Below are 20,497 nucleotides of genomic sequence, written 5' to 3' on the forward strand. Positions count from 1 at the left end.
TGAAGTACATTCTCCATCCAGTTGTCAGTGGACAGGTGTACACATCACCACAGCTGGCCCTAACTAGCATGATCTGGCTTCCTGTCTGTCTAACATAACCAGTGACTTTGTGTAGGAATATCTGTTCATGCTTATGTAGTTAAAAAAATCTGTTAAAGAAAAACAGTGACACTGACAGCACCCAAGATATGCTAAGTGGCTGGAATGAAGGATTTTTTCTTGTTGTTCCATAACTTTAATGTCTACTGGAAAGCTTCCAATAGACTTTCTGGGACACAGGCAGCTGTGGAGGAGGCATTTAGGTCTGTTTTAATTAATTCACACACCTAAGCCAGGTTCTGCTCTGAGTCACACTTGTGTAAACACAGAGGCGCTAGGTTAATGTTCAGTGGGCTTACTCCGTCTTTGCCCTGGTGTATTTCCCAGTAGAATCTGGCCCAGTGTGGGAGAATGCTGTATCCGACACCAGGGCTTCAGAAGTTGTTAATGGAAATGGACTCCCTCATCTGCATGCACAGCACTTCGTCGATGTACAGTGTGTTCTCCTTGACCTGGATCTCCTCCTCCAGTGAAAGCTGTCGACGGCTCAGACCTTTCAGCTCCACCTCAGCTTGTGCCAATGTGTCCTTTAGTCTAGGGGTGAAACAAAGAGCGACGTTAGTTTTGACTACATGTACCTTCTTGCTATTGAGCGGCATCACTTCCTCCCAACGGGATGGGTGGGAGGAAATCTCTGTGAAGATCCCCTTATGGTTTCTCCCCACATTGTTCCACTGCGGGGGTGGCCCATCCATGCAGGACAGATGCCCCCGCACCTTGCAGGTCCCGTGGCCTCCTACAAGGAGCTTCTGTGCCTCCAGGTGTTTGGGCCTCTCTGTCCCGCTTTGCTCTCCAGCAATGCAGCTCTTTCGGAGCCATGCTATCAGGGACTTCTCCTGGCCATGGTTGTCCAGGAGCCCTTCCCCTCTCCCTCTTAAAAAGGGGTATCAAATGGCAAGATAATATGTCTCCTGGCTCCATTACCTTTTCCTTATAAACTCTGCTGGGTACAGGGGGATGCCACTAATCCCCAAACCCCCATAACAACCCTGCCCCGGCCTGCCAGCCCTTCCACCAGATATATCATCTAATCAGCAAAGAGCACTCCACAGAGACTGGGAGACAATGCCAAGTGGGAGGGGATAAGTCCATTGGCTAAGGGTCTCTTCCACATATGATCCAAGAGGCGCAACCTCCCTCCCTTTGTAAACAGCACCATTTGATTGGGAACACACTGGGTACTGACGATTTTGCAGAACTGACTCTCCCAATTAAAATGATTTGAAGGAGGTTGTTAAGCCACAACATCGAACAGTCCTCAACATTCGCTCTCCTCAAGCAGAAGCAGATGGGAAATGGTATAATTAAAGGACAACAAAACAATGTACAAAGTACAATTTTTTCTTGACAATAATGGCAAAGCTGGGGCTGGGATGCTCCAGGCATTCCCATCACATCTTCTTTTTAATAATTTAAAGATCTAACGAGTGGAAAAACCACAGTAATATCCATAACTCTCTCAGGGAAAACAACGTGGCACTAAGGGTACGTCTAGACAGCTAAGCTGTGCGCAGGCTAGCATACCCAAGCTAGTTTGAATCCAAATAACACAGGTAATGACTGCAATGAAAAGAGCACAGCACAAGCTTCAGAGCAGGCTAGTGAGACAAATATGTAGCCAGGGCCTGGGCTGGGCTTGTACTACCCATGCTGCGCTGTCTTCACAGCTGTTAGAAGAAAAGGAGGACTTGTGGCACCTTAGAGACTAACCAATTTATTTGAGCAAAAACTTTCGTGAGCTACAGCTCACTTCATCGGATGCATACTGTGGAAAATACAGCGGGGAGATTTATATACACAGAGAACATGAAACAATGGGTGTTACTGTAAGGAGAGTGATCACTTAAGATGAGCTATTACCAGCAGGAGAGCGGGGGGGGGGGGGGCGGGGGGAGGAAGGGGGAAGAAAACCTTTTGTAGTGATAATCAAGATGGGCCATTTCCAGCAGTTGACAAGAACGTGTGAGGAACAGTGGCTGGATTCAAATTAATTCACGTAGACTAAGCAATGCATAGCTTTTGCTGTGTAGACATACCCTTTAACAGGGTTCTGTTACTCTACCACCATATCTAGAAAAATAGGTATACAGAATATTGAAAACATGTGGTAACTGTGTGCGAACAGGTATGTCTGTGCGTGTGTCTGTATTTATTACTTCTTTGGCTGGTTACATTTGCCCAGTGACCAACACCACTGACTTCTTGCTGTTTCACCATTTCACTTACCTCTGAATATTGTTTGTGATCTCCTGAACCTCACTGATCAGCCTGTATTGGACCATATCACGACACAGCTCCACGTTGGGACGATGGGTCCTTGTCTCCAAACGTGTGTGAGCAACCTTGGCAGGTCCTTCTTTATCGATTATAGCTTTCTTTAAGGCCGCAATGTTTTTTTCCTGGGATGTAATCTCATCCATCACCTTAGTAAATCAACAAAGGGAAGTGCTGCACGGTGCCACTTGAAAACTTGACATCCTCTTTAATAATGATACTTTGCAATTCTAAGGCGTTACTTCATAGGTGGATCTCAAAGTACAGAGGTGAGCAAGGATTATTACCCCCATTTTACTGATGGGATAACTGCAGCACAATGGGCAGCAAAGGATTAGGACCAAGATTTTCAAAAGTGGTCTCTAACACTCAATTTTTGGGTGTCCAATTTGAGATACTTAGGGCCCGATTTTCAGAGGTACTAAGCATTCACAACTCAAGCTGAAATCCATTTGAATTGTGGACACCTGTGTTGTGGAGCATCTCTAAAACTCAGGGGTGAAATCCTGACACCATTGAAGTCAGTCACAAAACTCTTGTTGAGTTCAGTTGACCAGGATTTCACTCCAGGGGTCGTAGGTTGGGCACCCAAACACTGAAGAATCCATAATTACAGGCCACTTTTGAAAATTTGGGGTTAAATGACTTGTCCAAGGTCACACAGCAAGCGTCATCTGATTCCCAGGTCCAGACACGGCCACTAGACCATAGCTGCCTCTGAATGGCTACTACCTAATATGTAGCACTGTGTTATCATCAAGAGCCTCCAAGCTTTCATGTGCCTTGTAACACATGCAATCATGAGGATTTGTATAACTGGGAATGGAAAAGCCAATGGTACTTTAGCTATAAAAACAGAAAAAGCACTGGACTTTGTCCAGCTTAGAACTGCAAAGTCAGAATTCTTAAGGCACAATAGCTCAAGACATTGGATCAATAGAACTGGCTGATGTCCCTGTCCTATTTTCTCTGCTGACTGTCCTCTAGTGCAGGAGTGGGCAAACTTTTTGGACCGAAGGGCCACATCTGGGTGGGGAAATTGTATGCAGGGCCATGAATGTAGGGCTGGGGCAGAGGATTGGAGTGTACAAGGGAGTGCAGGATGTGGGAGGGGGTGTGGTGCGCAGGAGGGGGCTCAGGGCAGGGGGTTGGGGTGCAGGAGGGAGTGTGGGGTATGGGAGGGGGTGCGGTGTGCAGGAAGGGGCTCAGGGCAGGGGGTTGGGAGTGCAGGCAGGGGTGCGGAGTGCAGGAGGGGGCTCAGGGCAGGGGGTTGGGATGCAAGGTGCAGGAGAGGTTAGGGGTGCGGCTCCGGCCCAGCGCTGCTTACCTCGAGCGGCTCCGGGGTGGCAGCGGCGCGCAGCAAGGGTAAGGCAGGCTCCCTGTTGGCCCTGGCCCTGTGTCGCTCCCGAAAGTGGCCGGCATGTCCGGCAGTGGCTCTTGGGGGCGGGGTGGGGCAGGCGGCTCCGTTGCGTGCTGCCCTCACCTGCGGGTACCACCCCGAAGCTCCCATTGGCCATGGTTTCCCGCCTGCAGGCGAGGGCAGTGCATGTAGCCCTCTGCCCCCACACACACACACTCCCCAGGGGCCGCAGGGACATGGTGCCAGCCGTTTCCGGGAGCGGCGCGGGCCAGGGCAGGCAGGGAGCCTGCCTTAGCCCTGCTGTGCCACAGGGCCGGCAATCCTGTGGGCTGGATTGAAAGCCCTGACGGGCCAGATCCGGCATAGTTTGCCCTCCCCTGCTCTAGTGTTTACCTTAGCAAGGTGGATCTCCAGTTTGTTCTTTGCATCTTTTGTCTCCTTCACCCTGTTCTTAAAAGCAATGTTCACCGTCTCGCACTGCTTGCGCATGTCACTTGCTGTCTGGGATAAGATTCGGTCAATCAAGGCCCTGAGCATCAAAGAGTTGTTCCTCTGCTTGTCAGCCTTTTCAACATTTACATTTGAGAAATCTACCCAGTCTTCAGGGCTCACAGAACTATAATAAAATAAAAAAAGTCTCTTTATGTATCTTCAGCCCTCTTTGTGTATTCATAAATGCATTAACGACAGCAGATCTCTATTAATATGAAAGAAGCAGTATTATTATTGCTTATTATTATAGGTTTCAGAGTAGCAGCCATGTTAGTCTGTATTTGCAAAAAGAAAAGGAGGACTTGTGGCACCTTAGAGTCTAACCAATTTATTTGAGCATAAGCTTTCATGAGCTACAGCTCTGTAGCTCACGAAAGCTTATGCTCAAGTAAATTGGTTAGTCTCTAAGGTGCCACAAGTCCTCCTTTTCTTTTTGCTTATTATTATGTTCATCATTATTAAGCATCATTATAATTATTGGCCAGAATCAACATCAGGCTCAATGGTGCTAGGCATTGTACAAACATATAGTAAAAGACTTTAGCTTAAGAGTTAAACAGACAAAAGTTGGGTGGGGAAACAGAGGAAGCAACTTGCCAAGGTCATACAGCAGATTAATAACAAAGCCAGAAATTGACCCTAGATCTCTTGACTCCTACTCCAATGGCCAATCTACTGGACCACATTCTGCAATCATTATGAGGTGGAACTGGAAGTTAGATTAGTAAATCCATTGTGGGTTTCCAGTGCCATGAAGTTTTGCTTTCATAAACAATTAGCACCAGATCCATTCAACAGAACAATGGTCCATTAGGAACTTCGTTGTTAGTAGTGATTTTAGATGAAAAGCACTCAGATACCATGGTGATGGGCTGCGATATAAATCCCTAAGATAGACAGACAGACGGACAGACAGACAGATAACCTTATTATAAACTGGAGTGGGTATGTTAGGCTTTGTATTACAGGGACAGTTTATATTATGTCTGTATAACTACTGGATGTGTAGCTAGGGAAATAACCACTTACTTTCCTTCAACCTTCAGTACATTTCTGGCATATCTTATATCAGGTGTATTATTTGTCAAGTTGGAACAATAGTTATCAATTGTCAAGGCGGTGAACTTGTCTTTCAGATCCATCTCCAGATTGTATTTAGCTGAACGGTTTAACCTCGGGGGAAAACAATTAGACTCTCTTAATTTGAAACCTAACAAAATACTTATCCCCTTCTCTTTTTAATGGAGGTAAACCACCACTAAAGGGCCAAATTCTGCCATCCACTGGCACTCAAAAATCCCACTGACATCCATGCAGCTTGTTGGCAGGATCAGGTAAATAAGAAAATATGAATGTTATTATCATAATAGGCAATACTGTGAGTTACAAGTTGTAAAAATCTAGGGCATGCTGCTGCTGCCGCCATTGAAGTCAATGGTAAAACTCCCACTGGCTTCACTGGTGTGGGACCAGGACTGGGGCCCTGGGAATCAACGGATGCTGGGGCATATTGTGCCGTCAGTGTCTAAACAGAACTCTCCACTGAAATCAGTGCTGTTAAAAATCGAATGGCGTGGTCTAAGCCCTGAGAAGTACTAACTCCTGCAACTCCCCTCTGATTTCAGCAGCTGCTTAGCACCTCTGAGGATCTGACACTAGCCCTCCTCCAACCTCTCCAGAAGCACTCCCCATTCTGATCTATCCGGTGGTTTGTTCCTTTGTTGACCCCTTGATACCTAATTTGCTCATTGGTTTGTTCCAGTGTGCGCTCAAGCAAAGCCATAATCCCTTGGAGCACTTCAACTTCCTTTATCAGTTCCCGCTCCGCTGCGTCATGGACCAAGTCAATCCCAACTCGCCTCTGCCTAAGAGAAAGAGGAGAGAGCCATCACTCTGTGTCGACCATTTGAGTATTGCAGCTCTGGAGACCCAAAGCCCTTGTTCTTGTTATAACTGATTGGACATAGCCACCTTTCCACTCCTAGGACCTGATTCTCCTCTGGTGTACATTAGCGTAAATCAGGAGTGACTCCATGGAAGGCAACCAAGAAGAGAATCAGGCCCTTCATTTGCAGGGTCAGGAATAATGCTGCTTTTCTCTTTCCTGGCTTATTTTACAAAGGTTTTTTTAAGATGAATTAAGCAAAGAGTTCTGCTCAGAACACATGACGAATGGGCCTGGGCCTTCAGCCTTTCTTCACACGCTTAGTCGCAGTGAAGCACAAAAAGGACGGGATTCTGTGACTCGTTCACTTTGCTTTCATATATTGATCATGTTTCTTACATACTTGTTTATTTAGGGCCTCATCTTGAGGGGTGCTGAGCAGCCTTAATTCCCACAGAAGCCGATGGGAACTGTGGGTGCTCAGCACTGTTGAGAATCCATCAGGACCTGAGCTCTGAGGGCAGTCCTCCATGCCTGCTATCAAAGTCCTAGAATTCCTCAAGTTTCATCCACTTTACAGCCTGAAACTTGATGACCCGCTTCATTGTCACCATCGTTCCAGAGGAGGAAGACTGCAGTGCACTTGAAACCTATCAGCGCTGCTCTCCACTCAGCCCAGTGGGATGCTCTTGGATTTCCCTTATTTTCCCTGCAAAGGCCTGGAAGCACTGTCTCCATAGCACTGCCAGCTCCTGCTGCCTGGAGCCATATGGGAGACGGAGGCTGGGAATGGGAATCTAACCCAGATCTCCCCTGCTGGAGCACAGGGTACAAAGCATTTCCTTCTCTGTGGGTGTCTGTCTCTCTTATGAAGAGCCTAAATCTGCAAAGTGCTGAGCGCCTGCAAATCCTGCTGACTTTGGCTGGGATTTCTAAAGACATCTACAAGAGCAAAGTTCCCAACTCCCATCGGATGTCAATGGGAGCTCAGTACCTATTTCCCATATACCCCCTTTTAGAAACTCCATCTTTAGCAGGCGTTGCAGGGGCTCTGCACTTTGCAGGATTGGGCCTTACATGTCATACATCCCAGACCCAGACATATCATTTATCCATAACACGGTCAGGTTTTTGGTTTTTTAACAGCTTAGCAATTCATTTTCTTACCCCCTTAATTATTATTATTGTTGTTGTTGTTTTGCTATTACTCTTACCTGTTCAAGAGACACTCTTGAGCAATGAATAGTGGCTCTTTACAGCTCTCCAATGCTTTCTCTAGCCTTGTCTTAAAAGTCAACAGCACCTCTGTCTCATTAAAAACCTGTTCTAGTTTGTCATCTAATTCTTGCTTCCAGAATTTTATTTCATCAAGTCTCTGTTCTGTGGAATGAAGAGAGATTTCACATTAATTATAAATAAAAGCCCAACTTTTTCTACAGAGCCTCACGGCCCAGCCTTAGCCCTGGGCAGAAAAGGACTCGAGCCACAGAAAGTGCCGTGCACATAGCTCTGTATGCTGATGTACTGCAATGGTTTTGCTAAGGCACTGGACTATGAGCCAGGAGATGTGGTTCAATTCCTGCCTCTGCCACAGACTTCCTGTGTGACCTTGGGCAACTTGCTTGATTTCTCTGTGGCTAAGCTCTTTATTTGTGAAATGGAGGGGATGATAATGATACTTCTTCCTTTGTCTGTCTTATCTCATTAGACTGTAAGCTCGTTGGGGTAGGGTCTGCCTCTGACTACATCTAAGTACAGTGTACCATGAAGCTCTGGCCACACTGGGTGCCTCAAGGTACTACTGTAATAAAAATAATAATGCTTTCAAAGGGTCAGATTGTAACTGGCCTTTGCAGAGATACATGGGTAAGAAAGAGGATTCTCAAAGGCAAATCACAACTGCATCCACCTTACTCCTGGCACCCTGATGCACAATTTCTCTGAATTCCCCATGGAACATGGTGGAGCTACACCATTTCCAAGCTGGGACAATGTAATGTATGACTCAGTGTGAGCCAAGATATGTTTTTTTTTTTCTTTCTTTACTCAGTCCAGGCTCTTGCCTTAACAATTAGTAAATATTATACCAGGACTGGATTTATCTCCCTATATCTAACAGATGCCTGAAACTGTTTGGTTATAAAAATATAAAATCCATCACAAAGTGTTTTTAAAAGGATTTGGAAATGCATCCCATTTTTCTAAGGGAAGGAGAAATAAGCCATTAAAACTTGCTACTATTTAATATTTCCTGCTTTTGAGAGTCTCCCTTAATCATATCAATAAAATAACAAAGCCCACACGATCACCTATTTTCTTGTTAACATCGCTTTGGGTTTTCTGAGTTGTTTTTTCGATTTCATCCACCAGCCTCTGGCTCTCAGCTACAAGTCGCTCTGACCTGGATCTCTGACTCTCTGCACTGGCATATTGTGTCTTGTTTGCAATATGCCACTCTGGGGGGAGGAACTTGGGTGGAGCTTGCAACAGTTTGGCCATTGTCTTTTTGAAAGATCCTGAACGTGAAGCAGCAGCTTAGCTCTTAGGATGGAGAACCTGAAAATGGGATAATATTGCATCAGGTCATTGGGGCACAGATAGCAAAAGAATCTGCCTTCAGGTCAGGGAGGATAGGATGGAAACTGGGTAAGTAGTAGCCCCTGAATGAAGTAGGTGAAGATTTCACGTGGACCAGACTTTGGGTCAGCTTGGAGGATGATGAAGGAGAGGGAAGGCACTGGCAGCCAAATGGCTCATGAAAATCTGAGGGATTGAATAAAGGGCGAGATGGGGCTTGTAGGGCAGGGAGGAGTAGGGAAAGACACTGAAAAGGAATATGGAAGAAGGTGAGAGATAACCCAGGGAAAGAAAGAAAACATGGGAAAAGGAGGGCGAAATTACTCAAGGGACAAATAGGGAAAATAAAAAAAAAGAGAGGAAGGCAAAATCAGAAAAAGTCTCTTGAAGAGAAAGAAGAGATGTAGAAACAGGCATAGAGGTGAGCTGAGCTGACCATTTTAAAAAGAATTAAGCAGAAACATTAGGCTAAGGGAAAACAGACCTGAAAAAGATGGAGGAGAAAATACACCAAGAGGTACAAGGGAAGGAAAAAGTGGAAGGAAGGACAGAAGAAAAGAAAAGAAAAACGAAGGCCCACTAAGGTAATTTTTGTTACTTATGGAAATGGTGATGCCAAGAGGTCATGATAAAATACATGAATTTGGTACAAGATATAAACATATTATAAAAAGAAAAGGAGTACTTGTGGCACCTTAGAGACTAACCAATTTATTTGAGCATAAGCTTTCGTGAGCTACAGCTCACTTCATCGGATGCATACTGTGGAAACTGCAGAAGACATTATATACACAGAGACCATGAAACAATACCTCCTCCCACCCCACTCTCCTGCTGGTAATAGCTTATCTAAAGTGATCACTCTCCTTACAATGTGTATGATAATCAAGTTGGGCCATTTCCAGCACAAATCCAGGTTTTCTCCCCCCCCCCCCCCCTTTTCCAAAAACCACACACACAAACTCACTCTCCTGCTGGTAATAGCTTATCCAAAGTGACCACTCTCTTTACAATGTGTATGATAATCAAGGTGGGCCATTTCCAGCACAAATCCAGGTCCCCCCCCCCTTTTCCAAAAACCACACACACAAACTCACTCTCCTGCTGGTAATAGCTTATCCAAAGTGACCACTCTCCCTACAATGTGCACGATAATCAAGGTGGGCCATTTCCAGCACAAATCCAGGTTTTCTCACCCCCCCCCCAAACACACACACACAAACTCACTCTCCTGCTGGTAATAGCTTATCCAAAGTGACCACTCTCCCTACAATGTGCATGATAATCAAGGTGGGCCATTTCCAGCACAAATCCAGGTTTTCTCACCCCCCCCACCCCCATACACACACAAACTCACTCTCCTTTGGGGTGGGAGGAGGTATTGTTTCATGGTCTCTGTGTATATAATGTCTTCTGCAGTTTCCACAGTATGCATCCGATGAAGTGAGCTGTAGCTCACAAAAGCTTATGCTCAAATAAATTGGTTAGTCTCTAAGGTGCCACAAGTCCTCCTTTTCTTTTTGCGAATACAGACTAACACAGCTGTTACTCTTGAAACATATTATAATACACCCTTGTGCTGAAAACGAGATTTTGTGCTTTCATCCAAGTGTTTCCCCAACAATCCCTCCCCTAAACACACACAACACACCAATCCCTCCCTTCAAATCCACCCCCTCCCCAACAAATACAGACATACATCAGTCCATGCCGCCAAACCCACCCACGCCAATCTGTCCCCTCAAACTGCACACCTACTTTTGCTGTCTGGCTACTGGCCTGACTGTTGCTTATGGCAAAAGCTGGCCAAGTTCTAAGATCTTGGCTTCCCTTAACTTGCCGAGTCACTCCAGATTGTGACCTCAGCCTCAGTCGCTGCAGCAGTGAAGCATGTCCCCCCCCCAGACTGAATATTCCAGGAGCAGTCTCAGAAACAGCCTGGAATATACACAAACCAGTTCCTATGGGAACAAGGCAACACTTCACCTTGGCAACAGGGGCGGGGTTCTGGAAGAGGCACATGGCTGGAGAATAATAGTCCTTTCCCTTCCAGCACATGAGCATCTATCTATCACGCAGAGACTTAATGCACTTGTATTTATTGTTACAATTAATTATGTTAGGGTGCCTACAGCCTGGGATAAGCGGCTTTATTATTTTAAATCTAGCTAACTAACTAAATGAATTATCATCTACCTTGTACTGAAACCTAGTTACAAGAGCTTTAAATGACTGTCTAAATTGTAACTAATTAAATACTTTAAAAAACGTTAGACTTTCAACATATTTTATGAACACTATTTTGTTTTTAAACAGGCAATTATATGTTTTTTCCTTTCAGGGGACAAAAGGAGATCAGTAGCCAGAGACAAGAAAAGATGGAGCTGAACTGAAAAAGGGATTAGTCTAGGCATATTAGGATAATTCTATGGCAATCAGTGCTCTGTAAATACCAGATAGCTATAGATTACTGAGAGGAGAAGGATCTGGTATTTAAGAGATGGAAAGAAGGGAGAAGAAAGGACAGGAAAGAGAGATGTGAAACTTGGAAGGAGACAGAAGCTGGAGCTGAAAGAGTCAAAAACTGGGGAAATATTCCAGATCACCCTGAGAGCTGAACTGTGCACATAGACCTAAATCCATGTCTCAGTCACCCCAGATTGTAAAGTCCACCCCAAAATATTTTAGTGTGATCCAGTGGTATCCCATTAGCTTTCTTTTGATTCTGGAACTTTTGCTCTGACAATCTAGGGCCTGCTCCTGCTCCTGAGAGTTAAGGGCACTCAGCACTTTGCAGGATTGGACCTTTGTTTATTATCTGTTATGTAAAGCCACTAAGAACTGGTGAACCTCTTTACCTGAAATAAGTGTTCTGTATTTCTCTTGCAGCCTTCATCATTACCCTCTGTTAGTGTCATCAACTGGAGGAGGGAAAACATAAAACTTTGAATTCAAGTCCAAGAGGAAATACACTCAAAATATTTTGCTTGTAAAACATATTTATTTGTAAATATCAAGCCTACACATATTCTGTTTATTGGTTTATGTATCTAAAACTGCCTCTTTATTTTTAAAACATCTCAGTGAACCCTTAAAGAAACATTATCAAACAATTTTATTCCCTAACTTAAATTATGGTTAACACAAGTTTTAATTAAACTTTTGGATGGAGAGGATTTTTTAAAATTAAAAACAATGAGAATAATTTTATTCTTAGTAATTAGAACAATTTTTAACATTCCCAGGCTATTGTGAACCCAAACACCATCTCATGTTAGTCCATGAGAACCAGAAAGAGAAACTGAGCAGTCAAGGTTCCCTGTTTGAATGAAATATAATAATAAACAAATGAAAATAAGCAACTGAACAGCATAAAGGGAAAAAGAAATGTGATCTTTCAAATTTTTCTGATTTTAATAATTTTTTAAAATAAATAAAAAGAAGATATGTAATAACATCAGACAGAATCATAGAGATGTAGGGCTGGCAGGGACCTCAAGAGTAGAGCCCTGCATGGATACAAAATTTATAACCGAGGATGCTGATATCCACGGATATAAAGCAGATATCCACGGAGCTGCAGGGCTCTACCAGGAACCGCAGGGGCATGTCGGGCCGCTGGTTGCAAGAGCCAGCGCCCAGCCCCGGCAGCTCCCCCAGCATGGCTATTCTGCCCCCAGCCCTGCCCACGGGGACGGGCACCAGGCTCACCAGCAGCTGTCCCTGATCACACTAGTGTGTGCAAGCGGCTCGCATGCTCCCAGACAGGAGACACACCCCGCTACGTGGAAGGGACGCCTGTCTGGGAGCCACTCAAACGCTCGCGTGACACGGGACGGTTGCCAGTAAGCCTGGGTGGGCAGGGCTGTGGGGGCGGTACGGCCATGCCCGAGGAGATGCCCAGGCTGGGTGCTGGCTCCTGCGAGCAGCAGCCCAACATGCTGCTGGTTTCACGGCTGCAGCTCCTGGTAGAGCCCTGCAGCGCCGCAGATCTCCGCTTTGTATAGGTATATACATTTTGTATCTGCGCAGGGCTCTACTCAAGGTCATCTAGTCCACCCCCTCGTGCTGAGGCAACATTACTATACCTGGCCACGCCTGACCAGTGTTTGTCTCACCTGCTCTTAAAACCTCCAAGGATGGGGGCTTCCACAACTCCCTCAGAAGCCTGTTTCGGTATTTAACTATCCTTAGGGTTAGGTTTTCCCTCCCTTTAATCTACCTCTCCCGTGCTGCAAATTCAGCCCATTACCCCTTGACCTATGAGGCGTTATTGTGAGCCATGTCACCTGATGAGGCCCCCTTCCCAGACCCCAGACCCCATCCCCCTCAGTGCACTGGGCCCTGGTTGCAGCATCCCCCCCAATGCACAGAGCCTGCAGACCTCAATGCACAGATCTCAATGCACAGAGCCTGCAGCATCTCCCCGCCCCGCCCCCCTCGCCTCACCCACCGCCAGCCAATCCCAGAGCCGCACTATCCCCGCAGCCAATCAGTGGCCCCCAGGCTGAGCCCGCCCCGCGGCACCACTCATCAATATTCATAAGGTCTCATGAATACGCAAAGAGGGCGGCCGATGGGGGCTGCCCAGCTCGGTCCCGCATTGGCGGGCAGAACAGTGGCGGGGGCGCGATTGAATTGCGATGCGGGAGGGCGCAGACAGAGCCGCCTGCATGTCCGCTCAGCCAGCGGTTCCTCGGGCCGTGGCTGCCGCCGCAGCTACCGCAGGAGCCAAGCTCACCCACCCGGGCAAGGCGATCCTGGCCGGTAAGGAGCCTCCCCGGCCAGGCGCGCGTGGAGAGGGAGGAGGAGCCGCCGCCTCCCGCCCGCCCCGCCCGATGCGCAAGGATAGGGCCGCGAGGGCGGGGAATTCAGACTCCCTGAGCGCCCGCCCGCACCGCACCTCCGCTGCTACAGGCGCCGGGGGGTGTCACCGTGTGTGTCGCCCGCCGCGGCCGCGGCTTTCCCGGGTCCCAGCTGTGTGTGTGGGGGGGGGGGCTGGTGGCGGTGATGCGGGGGGTGGGCGTGGCAGCGCGTGCTGGTGGGAGGGGGCGTTGGCTCCAGTCGGTCTCAGCGGGGCTGCGGGGGGCGGGAGTGCTCGGCTTCAGTGGGGCTGTTGGTGGGGGGGGCCCAGTGGGGCTGGAGAAGAGGGGCTGGTCTCAGTGGGGCTGGGCGAGGGTGGGCCTGTTGGAGGTGGGTGGGTGGGGGGACGGTCTCAGTGGGCCTGGGCGAGGGTGGGCCTGTTGGAGGTGGGTGGGTGGGTGGGGGGACGGTCTCAGTGGGCCTGGGCGAGGGTGGGCCTGTTGGAGGTGGGGTGGGGGGACGGTCTCAGTGGGGCTGGGCGAGGGTGGGCCTGTTGGAGGTGGGGGGATGGTCTCAGTGGGGCTGGGCGAGGGTGGGCCTGTTGGAGGTGGGTGGGTGGGTGGGTGGGGGGGGGGGGACGGTCTCAGTGGGCCTGGGCGAGGGTGGGCCTGTTGGAGGTGGGGGGGGATGGTCTCAGTGGGGCTGGGCGAGGGTGGGCCTGTTGGAGGTGGGTGGGGGACGGTCTCAGTGGGCCTGGGCGAGGGTGGGCCTGTTGGAGGTGGGTGGGTGGGTGGGGGGGGACGGTCTCAGTGGGCCTGGGCGAGGGTGGGCCTGTTGGAGGTGGGGGGGGGATGGTCTCAGTGGGGCTGGGCGAGGGTGGGCCTGTTGGAGGTGGGGTGGGGGGACGGTCTCAGTGGGGCTGGGCGAGGGTGGGCCTGTTGGAGGTGTGGGGGGCTGGTCTCAGTGGGGCTGGGCGAGGGTGGGCCTGTTGGAGGTGGGTGGGTGGGTGGGGGGGGACGGTCTCAGTGGGCCTGGGCGAGGGTGGGCCTGTTGGAGGTGGGGGGGGATGGTCTCAGTGGGGCTGGGCGAGGGTGGGCCTGTTGGAGGTGGGGTGGGGGGACGGTCTCAGTGGGGCTGGGCGAGGGTGGGCCTGTTGGAGGTGTGGGGGGCTGGTCTCAGTGGGGCTGGGCGAGGGTGGGCCTGTTGGAGGTGCGGGGGGCTGGGCGAGGGTGGGCCTGTTGGAGGTGGGGGGGGACGGTCTCAGTGGGCCTGGGCGAGGGTGGCCCTGTTGGAGGTGGGGTGGGGGGACGGTCTCAGTGGGGCTGGGCGAGGGAGGGCCTGTTGGAGGTGGGTGGGGGGATGGTCTCAGTGGGGCTGGGCGAGGGTGGGCCTGTTGGAGGTGGGGGGGGACGGTCTCAGTGGGGCTGGGCGAGGGTGCGCCTGTTGGAGGTGGGGGGGACTGGTCTCAGTGGGGTTGGGGTGGTTTGGCTGGAGGTGAAAGGGGGTGTTGGCCGGATCATGACAGCTGTAACTTACCCTGTACTGGGACAGCCATGGAAGGTGTCACTGCCGTTCCCCTAGCTCCTTGCTGCTCTAGCCTCACCCCAAAGACAGTGGTGCTGACCTGGCTGCTGAGTCCCACTTCTTTTTGTGTTAATTTCCTTTAATGACACAGAGTGAGCTTCCCCCAAGGGGTAGGGAATGGTCGCAAGGAGGGGGCTGTGCTGTGCAGAGAGATTTTTGGGGTGCGTGGAGCCATATGAGTTTCCTTCATCCTCCCTTCTGCAAGAAGTTGTCAGTCCCTGGGACTGAAGGCCAGACTTTCAAAAACTCACATTTAGGGACCCAAGTAAGGGCTGTATTCTCCACTGCTTTGCACCTTGTTTAATCACTCATGCATATTCAAAGAGCATGTAAAACTCTACTGTTTTGCTTTAGTGGACTTTTTACAACTGTTTTGCACTGGGATAAATGATTGTATAGGTACAAGGCAGTGGAGAATCAAGTTGTAAAAAAAAACTGATTTGCAGTCATATCCATCACTTGAAAGCTGGAAATACACACCCTCGAACTGCATTGAAATATTATAATTTGGAGGGGTTTCTGGATTAATGGAATGGGGGTAAAAATGGTAAATTAGCTTAAAAATCGGGACTGATCTCTTGAAAAGCATGATTAGCATGTGTGCTATATAAGGACTAGGCGCCTGATACTTCTAACATTAAAGTCAACTGGAATCCTTCCTTTAACTTCAGTGGGAGAAGGATGAGGCTGTATGGAGATCCTGAAAAGTGATCTCATTCCAGTGAGGGCTTCTAAAAGGTTATTTTGAAATTAGCAGAAGCCTGAGATGAAATATTCCTTGGTTAATTGTTGCTGAGTAATATATTACTCTAAGAAGGATTCTGTGGGTGAAGAGAGAAAGGGGACCTCTTAAAGTTTTTATAGGTATGGTCCCAAGAATAATAAAACCTTCAGCTGGATATTAGGAAGAGTCAACGGAGGGGAACAAGATTTCCAAAAATGGGTATCTATAGATACTGGGCTGGATTTTCACAAATGCTGAGTACCCACAACTCCAGCTGAAGTCTAAAGTGAAAATCATCTGATCCAACTCCCACTAAAATCAAGAAGTGTGGCTGCTGGATTTGTATTAGTGTGTCTGTTGGTTTTTATGTCATGTTTATTGGTTTGTTTAATGATCTGTGTGTATATGTGAGCTGGGTGTTAAGCTAAAATTATACCACCATCCTTGTGATTTCCATAGTTAATATTTTAGCCTTTTTGGTGTTGAATGGAATCTCTCCTCTCTAACTGCACTTAATCTTCACTAAAAGTAACCAAGCTTTTTGTTTTTGGATTGTTGGTGTATTGCATTTGTAATTTAAGAATTATTTCTCATTGTCTCAATGGAATTCTTTGATCCTCTCCCCTTTTGTCTTGGCTGCTTGGTTTGTAATAGTTACTGGCTGAGCCAGTAATTTTTCTGGGTGTCTTCTGGTTTTGAAATGTTTCTGCTGTGTTGCTGTACTTTATTGCATTGTTGCCAAAACTGTTAATAGGATCATTAGCAATGTTGATTGGCACAGTGCAGTTTGGCACAATGTGTGTGTTGCTTACTTTTTGTTTCTATAAAATAACAGCATAACATTTCAACCTCTCTGTTCTGTGCAGGTGGCATTGCTGGAGGTATTGAAGTCTGTATCACTTTTCCCACAGAATATGTAAAAACACAGTTACAATTGGATGAAAGAGCAAATCCCCCTCGGTATAGAAGCATTGGTAAGAGGATAACAACTCGCATTTGTGTGCATTTAAAATATCAAACAAAGTTTCTAGTAGACTGTTAGCCTGGCAGGCAAAGCTGTATGATTCATTTGTAAAGTAAAAGTTGGAAATTGTCTTGCAGGTCACTGTGTGAGGCTAACCATTCAGGAACATGGTGTCAAGGGTCTGTACAGGGGCCTCAGTTCTTTGTTGTATGGCTCTATTCCAAAATCTGCTGTCAGGTAAGATGATCTCTAAATTATTATTCATAAATATAATAAAAATGTCAAGATTTGTGGAAGGACTTTGCTGATGGGTTTTCATCAATTTTACAGCATGATTTTTTCACCTATACATCTTAAAGTGCTAAATGAGACTGGTTTTTGCTTTCTGCTTTTTTTTTTTTTTTTTTTTTTGCATCTTATTTGTAACTATATCCTTTTCCACCATTTCCCTCCTCTCCCCCCCCCCCAATTTCTAAAGAACTGTGGTGTGCTCAGTACAGTTCTCTCTCTTGAGCTCTATCTGTATCTTATTTGCCTTGCAATGCGGGTCTTGGAAAAATAATGTTCTGTATTGAAACTTTAAGCAGATTTTTAGGCCACATGAACATCTTGGGGGGAAAAAAGACACAACATCAGTTTGACTGTTACACCATTCGAAAGAGGAAAATAGTGAGTGGTCCATTTTATAAGTATTCTCTCTTGTTAAAGACCCAGTTTGGGATCATAGTGCTTTAAATAAAGTACTAGATAATATAGATTTAACATCACGAGGCTATTTGTGGTATGCACTGGATCAAACATTCCAGGGTCAGATAGTGATCGCTGCAAAATGTCAACTTCATTATCTTATTGGATGCTGCTGGTAAGAATAAGATGACATTTTTACTTAGACATGTGATATTGTTTCATTCTGTATTTCTGTCTTCTCTTTGCATTTTTTAGCTGATGCTTTACTGAGCTTTATCATAGCACACAGTCTCCTTTTGACTTGTTTGTCATAGTTATTACTTCAGTAATATTAAGGGAAACTCGCCAAATCACACAGGGTAAGATTGAGGAAATTTGTGGTGGAGAAAACAAAACTCTTCTGTTCCTTGCAGGTTCGGAATGTTTGAGTTCCTCAGCAATATTGCAAAGGATTCAAATGGGAAATTAGACAACAAAAGGAGTTTACTTTGTGGCCTTGGAGCTGGTGTTGCAGAAGCTGTCCTAGTCGTCTGTCCAATGGAAACTATAAAGGTGGGCAGAATGTTAATATTCATAGGCTATAACATCTACTTCTTGGAAACTTCTTCCTGTCAGCTAAACAAGTCTATCACTCTTTCCTCATTGTGGTTCTTAAAATGGCCTACCACATTTTAGCTTGTGCTATTTTCATCCGTCTTAGGGCAAGTAGACCAGAGTATTATCACTTTACTGTGAAAACTTATGTAGTTATGAAATTTTTTTTGTTTAAAAGGCAGGGGAGGGTTTTTCCTGTGAATTGTGAAGTTGGCAGTATTGCAAAACCTAATAAAATAGCCCCTATTCATATTAAATGATGGACTAGAGGATAATAGTCATGAGACAACGTTGTGCTTAAAGTTTTGTTTTAAATTGTTACAGGTGAAGTTCATTCATGATCAGTCCTCTTTAAATCCAAAGTATAGAGGGTTTTTCCAAGGTGTCCGGGAGATTGTTCGGGAACAAGGTATAATCATGTAGCAAAAACTATTGTGGTTTTTATCTCTGCATAACTTAATGGGGGAACCATAAACATCCTTTGTCCTATTTGAGCCTAATAGTATAAGATTAATGTTTTGAGAGAGATCACTGTTTGTTCCAGTGAATCATCCAGTGTTTCAGTAGACTGGCAGATTCATTCTGGCTGTCTAATTTTCACTCGCATTTTTTTAAAATGTGTATATATAAAATGAAAATTACGTAATCTTTTACAGGCTTACGTGGCACATATCAGGGGCTGACAGCAACTGTCCTCAAACAAGGTTCAAACCAGGCTATCCGTTTCTTTGTGATGACTTCCCTTCGCAATTGGTATCTAGGTAAAATGAGTCAGGCTGGCAATTGAATTATATTATGAGAAGTAGATAAATCTTATTTAATTTTTTTAAACTTGCTTAAATGGCAATGTTATAAAAGTTTGATCAATACTTCCTACTGTTGACCACTTAATTGAATATGACAATATATATTCTAAATTAAGTACAAATGCTAATGCTTTTAGAAATTTAGTTGAGGTATATGGTCTAATTGCCTTATCTCCTGTATGTGCTTGATCAGGTGATAATCCCCACAGAAAGGTGAATCCATTTATTACAGCTGCATTTGGTGCTACTGCAGGAGCAGCCAGTGTCTTTGGCAATACTCCATTAGATGTCATCAAAACCAGGATGCAGGTAAAAATCACTACGGAAACTAATCTTAAAATGAACGGTCTCTCCATTCTCCGGACACTTAGTTAGCAGAGCTCTGATCTTTCATTTAAGAAGGCAAAAAGAACCCCATATGCTGGTCTTTTACAGCTACAATTTCTCTGGGTTACTGTGACTCTTGAGGATTATTATTATTATTACTGTAGTTGTGGACCAGTACCCCATTGTGCTACGCACTGAACAAACACCGAGGAAAAAGACTCCTCACTTAACAAATTTCAGAGTAACAGCCGTGTTAGTCTGTATTCGCAAAAAGAAAAGGAGTACTTGTGGCACCTTAGAGACTAATAAATTGGTTAGTCTCTAAGGTGCCACAAGTACTCCTTTTCTTTTCACTTAACAAAGTTTGCATTTGACTTCAGATCTAGCATAGTGCTCTGCTAGTGGCTGTGTCAGGTACCACACATCACAACTACCCTAAAGGGAGCCACATTTTTGTGAAGAAATCCTTGGATTTGATTGGTTTCTGCTGATGTTTTAAAAGCTTAATTTCCATTTGTAAAGGAAAGGTGTATTAATGATGGCACATCATTGGATTTGTCTTTAAAAATGAAAACTAGGCATAAAAGCTTCAAAATTTGTGACTGGGATTTTTTTCACAGATAAACTAATCCAAAGTGGCAGGTAGAATTTTGTGGAAATCCTGCACTTTTCTCTCTGGGCCTCCCATGTTTTTCCACTGTTCATATAATTTTAGCAGATAGTACTGTGACAATTTTGGGATTCTAATTGAGGGGTGGGGAAAAAGCCATTTCTTAATTACAATTTATACTGGAATTTGCTAAAAGCTGAGATCTCTAATCACTCAACTCACTTCACTTATATTTTTCATTTCAGGGCCTGGAAGCCCATAAATATAAAAATACACTAGATTGTGCCTATCAGATCCTCAAAAAGGAGGGCTCATTAGCGTAAGTGGATTCAACTATTGTCAATATATGTGGGATATTATAGCTGCAATATTTCAGTGAAACTATTGTTTTCCATATTTTGATGGGTAACACTTCTTAGCCCACCGTACACCTCTTTGCTAGAATGGCATTTATGGATATTATCTTAGTACTGTTTTGGTGTCTGTCTTCATGGGTTCACTTTTAGTGCAGTCTAGAACTAGTATATGCCATTTACAACTACTGTTCCTTGCCCTGCCCCAAATGACTGTCTGTCACATGCAGACTGGTCACAGAGGAAAAGAAGATGGAAGCATATTTGATAACTTTCATTCCTCTCCATACATGCTTGTGGAACAGTTTATGCTGTTGATCTTTTATAAGAACTATTGCCTATTTGCCAACGGATGGGA

General features: G+C 46.0%; 2 protein-coding genes across 14 annotated transcripts in view; one reads left to right on the top strand and one right to left on the bottom strand.

Moving 5' to 3' along the window:
• Positions 1–197: 197 nt before the first annotated feature.
• On the bottom strand, positions 198–13,658 carry TEKT1 (tektin 1). Of its 3 annotated transcripts, none has more exons than XM_073315859.1 (9): positions 13,591–13,658; positions 11,546–11,608; positions 8,420–8,666; positions 7,325–7,490; positions 5,962–6,090; positions 5,255–5,398; positions 4,127–4,349; positions 2,326–2,522; positions 198–633 (listed from the first exon to the last, which is right to left on the bottom strand). In XM_073315859.1, exons 3-9 carry the CDS (start codon positions 8,607–8,609, stop codon positions 474–476), a joined length of 1,209 nt encoding a protein of 402 aa, XP_073171960.1. In that variant the 5' UTR covers positions 8,610–8,666; positions 11,546–11,608; positions 13,591–13,658; the 3' UTR covers positions 198–473. The 3 variants fall into 3 exon arrangements, with proteins under 3 accessions (XP_073171960.1, XP_073171961.1, XP_073171959.1); XM_073315860.1 differs by lacking the exon at positions 13,591–13,658 and adding an exon at positions 12,399–12,466; XM_073315858.1 differs by lacking the exons at positions 11,546–11,608; positions 13,591–13,658 and adding an exon at positions 10,446–10,544.
• LOC140899791 (tricarboxylate transport protein, mitochondrial-like) overlaps positions 13,249–20,497 on the top strand; it is a 63,776-nt gene continuing 56,527 nt past the window's right edge. For 10 of the 11 annotated variants that reach the window (XR_012155454.1, XR_012155457.1, XR_012155456.1 and 7 more), the window contains exons 1-8: positions 13,249–13,454; positions 16,665–16,772; positions 16,900–16,999; positions 17,863–18,001; positions 18,368–18,452; positions 18,700–18,804; positions 19,043–19,158; positions 20,032–20,105. Coding sequence is in view for 3 of the 11 variants with exons in the window: in XM_073315861.1 (XP_073171962.1) it covers positions 13,331–13,454; positions 16,665–16,772; positions 16,900–16,999; positions 17,863–18,001; positions 18,368–18,452; positions 18,700–18,804; positions 19,043–19,158; positions 20,032–20,105 (851 nt within the window). In the remaining 8 variants the exon portion in view is untranslated. Of the gene's footprint in view, positions 13,455–14,988; positions 15,236–16,664; positions 16,773–16,899; positions 17,000–17,862; positions 18,002–18,367; positions 18,453–18,699; positions 18,805–19,042; positions 19,159–20,031; positions 20,106–20,497 lie in introns of those variants that run through there. The other variant, XM_073315863.1, reaches the window with a different exon arrangement.

The sequence above is a fragment of the Lepidochelys kempii genome, chromosome 17, assembly GCF_965140265.1.
Source record: "Lepidochelys kempii isolate rLepKem1 chromosome 17, rLepKem1.hap2, whole genome shotgun sequence".
In the NCBI taxonomy this organism is placed as follows: domain Eukaryota; kingdom Metazoa; phylum Chordata; order Testudines; family Cheloniidae; genus Lepidochelys; species Lepidochelys kempii.

Excerpts from the sequence above, each read along its gene's own strand:
- TEKT1 (XM_073315859.1), bottom strand. The coding sequence starts at position 8,609 with ATGGCCAAACTGTTGCAAGCTCCACCCAAGTTCCTCCCCCCAGAGTGG. Across the intron at positions 6,091-7,324 it reads CAAGAGTGTCTCTTGAACAG|GCAGAGGCGAGTTGGGATTG; the intron begins GTAAGAGTAATA and ends TCTTTCTCTTAG. Across the intron at positions 634-2,325 it reads ATCACAAACAATATTCAGAG|ACTAAAGGACACATTGGCAC; the intron begins GTAAGTGAAATG and ends TTTCACCCCTAG.